The 12,271-nt window shown below is 37.1% G+C and overlaps 1 protein-coding gene across 1 annotated transcript in view; it reads left to right on the forward strand.

The window, feature by feature from the left end:
- Window positions 1-12,271, forward strand: part of PDZD8 (PDZ domain containing 8) — a 58,489-nt gene that overhangs the window by 24,344 nt on the left and 21,874 nt on the right. The window contains 1 exon segment of the mRNA XM_031062582.1: window positions 2,999-3,101. Coding sequence (XP_030918442.1) covers window positions 2,999-3,101 — 103 coding nt within the window.

Below are 12,271 nucleotides of genomic sequence, written 5' to 3' on the forward strand. Positions count from 1 at the left end.
AATTTCAGCCCAGTGATGCATTTGTTTTTATCATGAGGGCCAAGATGACCACCTTGCACTGTGTGCAGTTGTTCTTGATTTGGGAAGTAATCTTTAAAAGCTGTCTTTCCTGAATCTGAAACACTGTGCAGCATCAACTCTTGAGTTTCTTTGCACTGAGAGCTCAGATTGCTCAGTCTGACATCATTGTGAGCTCTCAGTGTTTTCAGCTGTCACAGATGCTTATCAGATGGCTGGGAGAGGATGCAGTTGCTGATTTGTCAGGTCTGACATAATCCAAGTGTTTTATGCAGCTTGGAATTTTTCAACACACACTTGGAAATTGTCTCAATGGACACTTCTCAGCCAAGATGTTTGACTGTTGGACCCACAGTAATTCCTCAGATCTTCCAGTTGTCCATTCTTTTTTTTGAGCTAAACAGCTACAACTGCTGTCCATAGAGTCCCTCGGGGAGTAAATACTCTTGGTTGAATTTGCATCTGAAGATACTGATGAGGTAGAAAGAGAAATAGAGAATTTTGGTAGTGAAAAAAGAAACATACACTATATACACAAAAGTAACAGTGAAAAAATTTCCCTTTTTCAGCCCTCTGTGAGTGGTGTGAGTTTGGCTGGGCCAATTCCCAGTGCAGCACTGTGTGCTGACATCCAGGGCTTTTGCACTTACATCTACCATAGGAACCTAAACATTTTTCGCCCTCTCATTCTCATTCCAGAATGAAGGATCACTTTAATTTCTGTGTGGTTTTCAGTTTTGCTCAGTGCCCCAGGAGGTTTTATATTTTCTCAGTACAGTAGATGATCTCTGACTTCTCCAAAGAATTTGGAAGTAGAATTCTTCCATCTAGTCAGGTAATTGAGTTCTGCTGCTTCTCCATTTAAGTCTGGAGATCAGTAATGAAACTATAGTGGTAAAGTGTTTAGCAAACTTCTTCTGTATTATAAATGGCTTGTTTAATTAAATTATACTCTTCACATGACCAAATATTTGCACTTTTCACACTTCTTTTCTAATTGCAGGCTTGACCATAGCAATTTTCTGCTGTCATGCTGTTGAAAGAAAAATTAAATTTGTTCATAAATTAATGAAAGGATGGGAACTTTGCTGTAAATAAATAATAAGGAATATATCTGGCAAATCTTTATCTGACTAGTGCAAAAAACTCAAGTTTTCAAAAAGTGCAGTGTCCTCAAAGAACTGAATTGTTGCAAAAATGCTGTTATCTGTCATTGTCAGAAAGCTTCTAAGAAAAAGAGAAAAACAAAGCAACATTCTGTTAAATTTTGGCTTTGTTTCTTTTTAATCAAGAAACACTGAAAAAAGTAACAAAGGTAATAAACTCTGATTTTATTAGGCAAGAATACACTTCCAAAACTGTGCTCACTGTAGAGTGAGCACTTTTCAATCTGTAGGATATAGATATCTCTTTAAAATATTGTCATAGATAATAATGTCAGTCTTTATGTGCAGCTGTCTTACAGGGTGCAGCTTCTTTCTTTGCATATCAATGGAGATACTGTTCAAACAAAAATTTTCTTAGTGTAGCAGAAGTTACAATTTTGCCTTTGTCTTTCTGAAATTGGAAATTGAGCTCCAAATCCAGCATGAAGAGCTCTCTAAAATTTAAAATTTAAGTGTGTAGTTTGGCTGCCTTGTGGTGTGTTTGTTCACCTGACACCAGGTTCTCAGTTGTTAACCCGCTGTAAGGTGAAATCTCAACATGGCTCTTGGTTTTGCTTGTGGCTTATGTTGCAGTTCTGGCTAAAAATTGTTCTGTTCCTCTTTTGAGCTATCTCATGTGCATGTTTTTCTATCCAGTACAGCAAAATAGCTCTTGGGCTGATATTTTAGAGGGGCCATAAGTGCCCCTGAAAAATTCCCTAAGAGTGTTTCTACACGAGCAGAAGCAAGCTTGAGAGGTGTCACAGTCAGAGAGGTGTTTACCCTTGGGTTGTCTTAATTTTACCAGTTCTGATCATTGGTGAAAGTTGTGTTCAAAGCATGTTTACTACCAATATCCACATCTGAAAGATGAGACTTTTTGATTATAAATACTTAACCTAGAAACATTATTTAACAATGTCGAGGTAAACAGAGAAAATGGACATGTTTTTCTGACAGCTTGTGTCTGTATCATCTAAAGAGTTGTATAACACATCACAATCACAAATAAGATACTTGGGATGAAAGCTTAGGAACTGTTCTTGTCAAATGTGTATAGAAAGATTAAGGGAAAATTAAAACCTAACAGCTCTTTTGAATGAGTGAAGTTTGTTTTAAGTTTTTATTCCAAAATATTTATCTGTTTCCAGCTACTGTGAGATAAACTGTGAACGACTTGATTGCTGTTCTACAGCCTAAACTTTATAGTCTGGTTTGTTTTGTTTTTTTCAAGTACTAATATCTGTCTGAAAAGCTTTATAGCCTTCTGGAATAGGGTATCATGCATGAAGAACTACTCTTTGTTATAAATGTTACAAAAATCACAGATAAGAGAATCCCAGTTTAGTGAAATACAAATACAAGCAGTAGTAAACTGATTTTAATCTACAGTAGCACTCTCTTAAACCAACAAGAGCTTCACATTGTGATATTTAGGATTAAAATGGAAGACTCTGGTTGCTCTTCCTAAAATAAAACAAAAGCCCTTTATGGGAAAATGCCAATTGAACACTTTATTTAAAAACAAACCAACCAATCCCCCCCACCCCCCCCCCCCCCCCCAAAAAAAGAAAAACACTGTAGGAAAAAAAGTCAACTCAAAAAAAACCCTTAGCTAAAAATTCTGTTATATTTTATATTTGGAGTTCTTCCACTAGAGGGTGGCAGTGTCTTTCCTTTAGTGTAAGGCTGTGCCTGTGCAATCTGTTCTCTCTGGACTTCTATGTATACACATTGGTAATAATCGTGTGTAGATGAAGAATAGAGAGTTTTATGTGATATCTGGCATATATGTAATGGTATTACAATTCTTACCATAGGCTTTTCTATTTCAGGTTGCTGGTGTTTGGGTCTTATGAAAGAGAAACAAATGTTCATTGCACAATGGAGCTGAGCAGTAATGTTTGGGAAGAAAAATCAAGAAGTTCTATTAAAACGGTAAAAAAAAGGGTGTCATCTTTGCATATTGCACTTTGTCTTCTGCACTTCATACGTTGTCTGGAAAGTGTGCCTTTAGGCAATCAAATGGGTGACATAGCAGAAAAAATCAAACCCAAAGTACAGCAGACCAGTTATTTACTTTTTAGTCCCCTGGCAAATTACCATGTATGGATAACATTGTGTTCAGTTCTCACAACTGTGCTTGAAACTGTACCTGGTTTGAATATTCTGCCAGTTGTCCAGTTGCATTAAAACAAATAGTGGAAAATATACATTTTATAGTCCTGTTATATTTGGGTGGGGCAGGGTTTAGAAAGCAGTAAGATTCACCTGTCTTTGCCTGGCCAGTGTTGTAAGGTTGTGTTTTACTGATTATTGCACTTGATAACAGGAGTTTAGCAGTGTACAGCCTGCAGATTGCCTGCCTTTTTTTTTGTGAGAGTGAGAATGACCTTATTTCTATTTCTTCAAAGAAGAGGTGTGATGTATGAAACAGCCTTTCAGTTTTACATTAGAGGGATATTGTGTTAGTAATCAAATTGAATTGGGCTTGTGCTGAGCATTAAGTAGTGTGCTTATTGAAGAAAACCCCCCAAAGCTTTAAAAAGACTGTGTGTTAACAGTTGGTTTCGTGTAAAGAAATCACTGGAACAAAAATCCCTGCCCTGAATTTTACCCTCTGCTGAGTGCCACTAACTTAAGCCTTTGCCTTTGTTACATCTGACTGGAGTTTGGAGACCAGCATCGTTTTCTACTGGAGCAGCAAGAATCCAGAATTTCAACATCTCATTCAGTTTTCCACCATTGAATTCCACTTTGCATTGGGTCTAAAATCCTTGTAACAAATGCTGTGATCCTTGTTTTCAGCTTATGTATATTATGTTTTGCCAAAAAGGGAGTATGGCTGAGCAGCAGCTGTGTATGAAAACATCTGCAGGGTTGATGCCGTGGCAGTGAAGGTGGCAATGCATTGATTTACCATTACACTCCTCTGGACAAATTAGCATGTGATTATTTTTAGAGGTTGAGTAGCAGTGTTGCAACACATTGTTTTACACAGAGGAAAGGAAAAACGCTTTGCAGACACTGTGGCACTGATGTGTTTGTGACAGCAGATGGCAGTAGGAGTAAAGGAGTGAGGGTGGAATGGCTTCTTTTAAAACTATGTAAAAGTACTCACGGGGAGGCTCTCAAAAACTCATCTTCAGTGTCAGAATCTAAAGTGAAATGGCAGGTTTTTAAATGAAATGACAGTTTTTAAAAATGTCCTAAGTTTTTGGAAATCTGGCCCTCAATGTACAGAGGGTTTTCTGAATCCACTGTGCCCAACCACCTTGAATTTGAGGCCCCTGGAATGGTGGCCTGGTTTAAAGCTCCTGCTTTTGAAATGTCAATATGGGACAATATGGAAACTGAAAATTAGCAACTTGCAGAACTACTTTTTATTCATCAGATGTAGCAAAATCGTGGAAATCTCTTTTCCTTAGGAAATCCAATTAAATTTTCAAGCTAAGTTACAAAATGTTAGGATATCTCACTGAGTGGTAATAGTGTTTTCAAAGATCCTCAACAAAATAGGAAGTGTTGCTTACATATTTGGCACTGGAACTTAGTTATTTTCAGAAATATGAACTGTTTGAGTAGTTAAATAGTAAGTTATAATGAAAAAATTGTGTTATTTTTCTAAACAAAAAGTTTGCTTCTATCCTTAATTGTGATTATTAACCCTAATGCAATATTAACCATGAGGCAGCTGATGGCAGTACTTAATATCTTTTTTATATTAAATCCTTATTGTAATATTCACATTTGCAATACTTACTCAAGATGAAGTTAGAACGAATAACAATTTCAGAAACTACGAAAGAGAAATAGCAGAAAAGTTAAAGTGAAAAGTTTAAGGTACATTCTGATTTAACAGGGTCTAATTTATACAAGCCTCATTCAGACTATGTTCTACAATGTTCCTGAGGAAAATTCTCATAACTTTCTATACTTCCTGACATTTTTATTCTTTTTATTGTGTTAGTAGTAGCGATAAAAGATTAGACAGGTTTAATACTTTGTAATGAATTTTGGCAAGACTTTAATCTGATCCCAGAATTTATGGAACGTTAGTAGATGTCACAATTGATTTTGAAAAAAGATTCTGTGTTATTGAATATATCTGGAGCATTATTGAAGTGTCTATTACAATACAAAGGTGTCTTAGGCTTATGTTTGTCAAATCTGAAACATGAGTAAGACTTCAGCGAGTGATTTGGCACATTCCCATGTGAAGCATGTAAACATCCTTAAATACCTTAATTAGTAGTACATGCTGCTGGAATTAAGGTTAATCAGTGCATTGCTATGTAAAAGTGATGTATGGCTAGGATGCAGTAATTAGCATTAGCAGCATTGGATTGGCAGACAGGTGTTCTATGGTTAAATAATGAGATTTCTCTAAATAATGAGATACATGATTGTATGGAGGCTGTGTCACAAATGTGGATGGGTGTGTCCACTGAACTGCCAGTCAGCAGTACAAGGTTGATCTACAAACAAAAATAATTGTTCTATTTTCCTTGGAGCACATCTGTTCAGTGAACCCTGGGCCCCCTCTACCCTTGGTGAGACTCTACCAGTGCACTTCCTGTGTAGTGTTGTGAAAGAACAGCATGGTTTTTCAGCAGAAATCGAAATTTCTTTATTTATAAAAGGAAAATACAGTCTGCTTTCTGTACAACTGGCAGAAGGATGGACATGGAGATGAAGTATGAGTAGCAGAGACCTGAGGTAGCTTTGTAAGTACCCTGTGCACTGACTGCTCTGTAGATGCTGGTGCTTTTCTCTGGATCCACCTCTGTAGAGAAGAATGACTCAAAAGTGCAGTTGTATTGAAGTGAGAATCTTGTTTCTTATGAACTGCTCTGCAAATCTTTGTGGTCATGTTTCTTTTATCTACATACTGATTTTTCTGATAAACATTAAGTAGTTTTCTAGAAATTGTAGAAAATATTGCAAAGAGATTGGTATCTTCTGATAATCTTATACATATGTAAACTATAAAATGGTTTGTGCTTTTTATTGGTTGTAAGAATCCAAAGTAATGTGGAGAGGTTCTCTGCTGCACACCAAAAATATATCTGTTCCAAATTTTCTCTTAAAGTCTTTTTTTACAGAAATTCAGGAGCACAAGAGAACCATTATTGATCATGAAAAAAGTTACATAACACAAGAAAAATTTGAGGGAACACCTTTAAACTCTGGTGTCAACTGTGTTGTCTGAGGTGGTACTGTAAGAATAGCCATGGGTTCATATTTCTTCACAATTTCTTATTTCTACAGGCAGTAAGTCTTGGGGCTTTTTTATTGTTGGTAGGGTTTTTCATTATGATTTTTTTGAAATCCCTTCTATAAATATTAACTTCAGCAATACTGAAACTGGATTTCATATTCTGCAAAGTAAAAATTTCCATCTAAAATGCCATGTCTGGTAACCCATAGGATTCACTCTTGCAGCAGTTGTCTCAGAAGCACAAAAATATCTCCTGAAGTAATCTAATAATAGAAGGAATTAAAGAATTAAGATTAGCATCCCAGTGGTTTTTTATGAGTACTGCTTGATGTTTTCTCCAGTTCCTTCTGAACATTGTGAGCAGGACTGGAATAACTCAAGGGGAGGACTATAAAAAAAAAAGAGCAATATTTCTCAGCTTTTCATAAAACTAAATTTCCTTTATCAGGGATTAAGGGAAACTTCAAGGTATTCCAGTGCCATAACATATGAATCTAAAATGAAGAATAATGTAAATCAAATCCAGCACCTTCTGAAATGAGTTGCCTGAAGGTACTAAACTATAATGTCAAAATTTTAAGCAACTGTGAAATGTTAATTTGTGAATACATGGAGTTAAATGCCTCACAGTTGGCATTTCACTGTGCTTATTTCACAGCCTGCCATTTCAGCATTTAATCCTATCAAAAGAAAGAAGGAGGATTAAAGCAAGAAAAGCTTTTTGAAAATGTCACTTTTTATGAAAATTCATGATCTTGTAAAACTTGGTAATATTTGTAAATACAATGGGGAATAGTTCTGAGATTTGTGCCTTACATAATATTCTGTAATCTGTCTTTCAAATAAACTTGAAGGCCATCAGGATTTTTTCAGTCTCATTCTAAATATTTAAGCTTTTTGACTTGGGGCCTCAGAAAGCTTTACTGTGATTTAGTGAACAACCTTCTGTGAAAATGTGCTGTAGTTCTTTATTACTTAGAAACTGTTCAATATGAACATTAAAAAAAACCCACCAAAACCCCACTGGCAGAGGGGTTTATTTCAGTGTATATTCAGATGGTTCTTTAGAGCCCAATGCCATTATTTCAGTCACAGCCTGACCTGGAACTTCTTACCTGCTCATCAGAAGCTGTCCTGTGCTGCATCCTGGCCATGAGCACCCTTGCTGGGGCAGGCAGAAAGTAGAGCTTGCTCCACTCTGGCATTTGGCAGCAGACAGTCCTAAATGCAGCATGTGCATCCAAGGCTGGGGCTTCCCTTCCATGCCCCTTTTTCTCCCTCTGTCCAGATTTGACATTGTGGTTTTCCCTGGAGTGCTACAGACATTGTCTGCTTGCAACAAATCTGACTTGCTGAGTCTCAAATTGAAAATAGTAGATGAAAAGATTAATGGATAAAATAACTTAAGTGAGAAGAAGCTGAGCAGTGCTTAGTGCTGTGTTCTTGCACTTCCCCATCCCCAGCTCTTACTCTGAGAGTTGCCAGTAAGGCTGATTCATGCTCCTTGGATTTAGGAGTTCTGCAACCAGCTACTTCTCTTGTATAGTGAAATAAGTTTGATTTGAAGCCACCTAATTCCAGTTGAAAGCTCCATTAGATTTTGTAGCCAAGTTGTATTGCAGATGCCATTGGTGATGCTGTCTATCCAGCTGAGGTTTTCCAAGCTGATATTTTGCAAGGTGCTGACTTCTGAAAACATGGCAGTGACCTCCTGATTCATCAGTCATGAAAGAGGCTCCAGCTTTTTAGTTGGTTATGTTGGGTGAATTGTCCTTAGTGAGACTTTCTGTATCACCGTTCTTGGACAAAAGCTGCATGAAACTTCAGGCTTACTCAGGATTAGTTCTGTTCTCTTTTTTACAGAGCTGATCTGAAAAGAAACCCATTTTTGCTGTGCTTTTACTCATGGAATAGCCAACCTGTAGTACAGATTCATTGAGTTACCTTACAGTTGACTATTTTATGCATCATCCTTGATACAGTACCCAGTTTGACTGTCAGTTGTAAGCATTTCTTGTCATACTTTAATGTACTGGTTCATATTTAAAGATACATAACTATTTACAGTAAATTATACCTTTTCCTTAGAAATGCCTGTAAAAGTGATGACTGTTTCAGAGTGTCACCAGATGTGGTGCTGGTGACTCTTATTTTTTTTTTCTCTTATTCTTGTTGCCTGTTCTGTAACAGGTCCAAATACTGAATGCAGTAAAGAGTTTTAAGTAGGTTTTACAGCAGCTGTCTTTCTCATTCGCAAAGAAATTGATTTACAGTGATAGCTGATCTTGCTAAATAAATAGATGGCTGATGCATGAAAGCTAACTTTGTTTGTATAAACAGTATGGCTTATTGTAAGAGAGATAACAGTGCTTTATTGACCAGAGTACACAAAGTGGTTCCTGGGTAATTCAGTATTTCTGGAATGGCTTTTTCAATTATTTTGTTACATCCTATTACAAAGTTGTATGGCCAGATGAGCTGGCAGCTTGGAGGCTGCCTCACATGACTGAAGTGGAAGAGGAGGGATTTATTTAAACACAGATATCTACAGCCATCTTTGGAAAAATAAGCTGGTTCTATTCTCATTGGTTTGTAGTTTGTTTTCCTCTTCAGCCCTTCAGTTTACTTTTAAAATATATTTTATCTGATAACTTTATAATAGTTAGCCTGTTCCTAATGTAGGGTTTTGGGGTTTTTTTCAAATTAGGAGGCTGGGATCTGTTCTTACTAAGGAGGTAGTAACTGGATTGGAGCTAATTTGCTCATGTGTATTTAGTGATGTTGCAATGTTTCCCTACCAAATCAAGGCCTCATCAAGTTGGGCACGTTGACAGATAATTTCCTTCCATTGGTGAACAGTTATGTCTCACAAAATAATGAAGAAGGGGAGCCTGTGCTTGAATGTGTGATTACTGAACAGAAACATTTTCCAGAGAGGAAGCCTGGGAGTGGGTAAAAAGTTGTGAAAAAGGGTCCCATGGCTGTGAGTAAAAATCTTGTTAAGAAATAGCAAGGTATTGGTGCTTGGTGCTCACAAACCCTCCTAAAACCAGTTATCTCCCACCCAACATCTGTGTGAGATGTGTGTGGGTTTGACATGAGAGTTGCAGAGTTGTTCTTTTCTGAATGCAGGTTGCTCAGTGGGAACCTGTCTGAGCGTTCCTGCTACAAGCAGTTCATCATCTGCAAGTTCATCTTGCAGTTAAGGAAGAGAAAATTACATTGGAGTTTCTGCAGATTGTCAAAGGATAGGCAAGTGCTTGTAGTTGTCACAGAACAGCTGATGTTTAACTTCTGCCCTTCAGGAATCTGATATTGTCCTTGCTTCTGAGTATAAATATCTCACCTCTTTACAGACTTGGAGTGCATTAGTAACTGCTGGGAGGACCATACCAGAAATCTCAGCTGCTTGGTTCTGGTTCTTATTTTTTTGTTTACACTGTCTGAATTAACAATTACGTTAGCTTAAACAAAAGCATCATCAGGTTGCATACCAGGAAGAAATTTAGAATGGAGATTTTAAAAAGTATCCTTAATTAATAACTATAATTATTTATATTAATTATTTAACTAATAAACCTACCATTCTTTAATGTAGGTATCTGGTGCCCTTCAATGGGATAGAAATTAATTTCCATACACCACAAATAGTTGATGTTGTAATTTTAAATTTTATGGTTCAAGTGTCAAAATACAGGCGTAAAATGTACTGAGTGACTGCAAAGAAAGCCTTTAATTTTGTGGGAGGAATTCCTTATTCTGAGTACAGTCTAATGTATTGTAACTATTTTTATGAAGTCAAGTGCTTTAAGTAGTTCAAATTCTTGAATTCCAAGGTAATGCAGTGTTGTTACATGTGTCACATCTTGCCTTCCTAGAATGTAATTATTTAACTGAACGTTATCTCAAATCAACTGTTTATCTTTTTTCTTTCTTTCTCCCTCTTCAATCACAAGCTGAACCAGAAATTAGGTGCTTGTCTCAATCTTACAAGTCTCTTCTAGGTCTGGTGGAGCTCAACACTTGGAGGCCACACAGAGTGAATGAGAACAGTGGTATATTTATATTGTTGTTATAATTTTCTATGGTTACTGCGTTACCAGTTAGTGTGGCTGTTCTGTCTGTAGAATACCAGGAGTGGTATCTCACTTTGTAGGCAAAAGTGAATATTAAGATAGTTACCAGTGCAAGATAAGTGATTTTTGTTTTTGGTGAGCAAGCATCTTAAAATGGTTTCCATAATTAAAAAAAAATTATAAGCAAAAATTTCCCCAGAGAAGTGCAGTGCATGTTCTCCCCGAGCTCTGTAATGATGGCAGAGAGCAATGAGAGAATAATGTGAGTGGGCAGTGCAGCAATTGTCCTGGAAAAGCCTTGGGGATCAAACCTGGAATTGCCAATTCCTGTCATACAAATGAAATGACTAAAAGGTCACCTGGTGTATTAAGGTTAGAGGGAGCTGAGTGATGCTCTGCAAAGGGCACCTGCAGATCAGGAGTGATCAGGAGTAAATAATCATTAGAAAATTGAGCATTTCCCTTAATGCATCTGGTAAAAGGCTGTCTCTGTCAGAGTTTGGGTGAGATAAATAGAATTTAGGAACTATGAGTGTCTTCACAGATACTTTAACCAAGAGTCAGTATATTCAGATCTCTACTTCTGTCATCTCTTTCCTTTTTTAGATGCTTAGTTTGGAACAAATACCATGTTTGTGCACCCTCAGATCCATTTGACATTAATCAAAGCTTTAGATTTTCCTTGGCTGAAGGAAAGAAATGAAGCCTAATTCCTTAGAAACCTGAGGCAGATATGCAGAAATATTTTTTGTGTGTTTTGTTTGTTGGCTTTTTTCGAATTATAAAAGCCATCTAAAAGCAAATATATTAAAATATGCATATCCACTTTTTAAGTATTAGTTGTGCATATAAGTATATGCATTTATATATATGTAAAATGAAAAACATCAGTTGCTCTACTTCGGTTGAATATATATGGAAGTCTGATGGATAACAAGTTGACCGTGCATTAAAAAAAGTAGGCACTTGCAAACACAATAAGTGACCCTTGAGAAACTGGAATTGACTCACCTGAAGTTCATCAACAAAGTCAAGAAATAACAAAGTTGATGTTTAGAGAGCAATTGCAGAAATCTATTTCTAGGCTCCACAGTAGTTAAATCACACATCTGTGAGAATATATCAGAAATAGTCTGTACAGCAACTTGTAAACTAAAACCAATCACTTTACATAACAATATGAGCTACATGTGAAGGGAGAATAGGATTACAGTGTCCAGAACTTCTAATGCAAACAAACATGTGGCTCATCTCCACTGTAAATGCCCCCCTTTCAAAGCAGTGATTTCCACTGGTTTAAATCAGATGCACATTTACAGTAGGATTTTGTTGGACTAGTTAAGTGTACAACAAGTAACTTGCTCAAGTCACAAACTGCTGTTCAGTCACATGGTATTTCTGTGAAATATGGAATCCAATTCTGTTTGAGCTGTACAGTCTGTTCTTGGGGACTATGAAACACACCAATATGACAGTCTATTTTTGGATTCAAGACTTGTGTATAGACTGTAGATCAAGTTCTCTCTATGCACATGTACATATAAATAAATGAAAGAAAGTTGGGAAACCAGATGTGCGTTTTGCAAGCAAAGTGGACGGTGGGGTGCTTAGGCTGCCCTGTTAGAGCTGGTACAGCCTTAGGGCTGAGGGCAGTCCTGGAGACCTTCCTGGAATGCCCACATCAGGATCAGCATTAGCAGCAGCACTGCTGCACAGCTCCTTCTGCAGGGAGTGAATGCACTCGGTGTGTTCCAGGAGCAGGAGCATTTCCTAATACAAATCCAGGCGCAGGAGATGGGGACCATGGGGAG

This window comes from Geospiza fortis, unplaced genomic scaffold, assembly GCF_000277835.1.
Source record: "Geospiza fortis unplaced genomic scaffold, GeoFor_1.0 scaffold719, whole genome shotgun sequence".
Lineage (NCBI taxonomy): Eukaryota > Metazoa > Chordata > Aves > Passeriformes > Thraupidae > Geospiza > Geospiza fortis.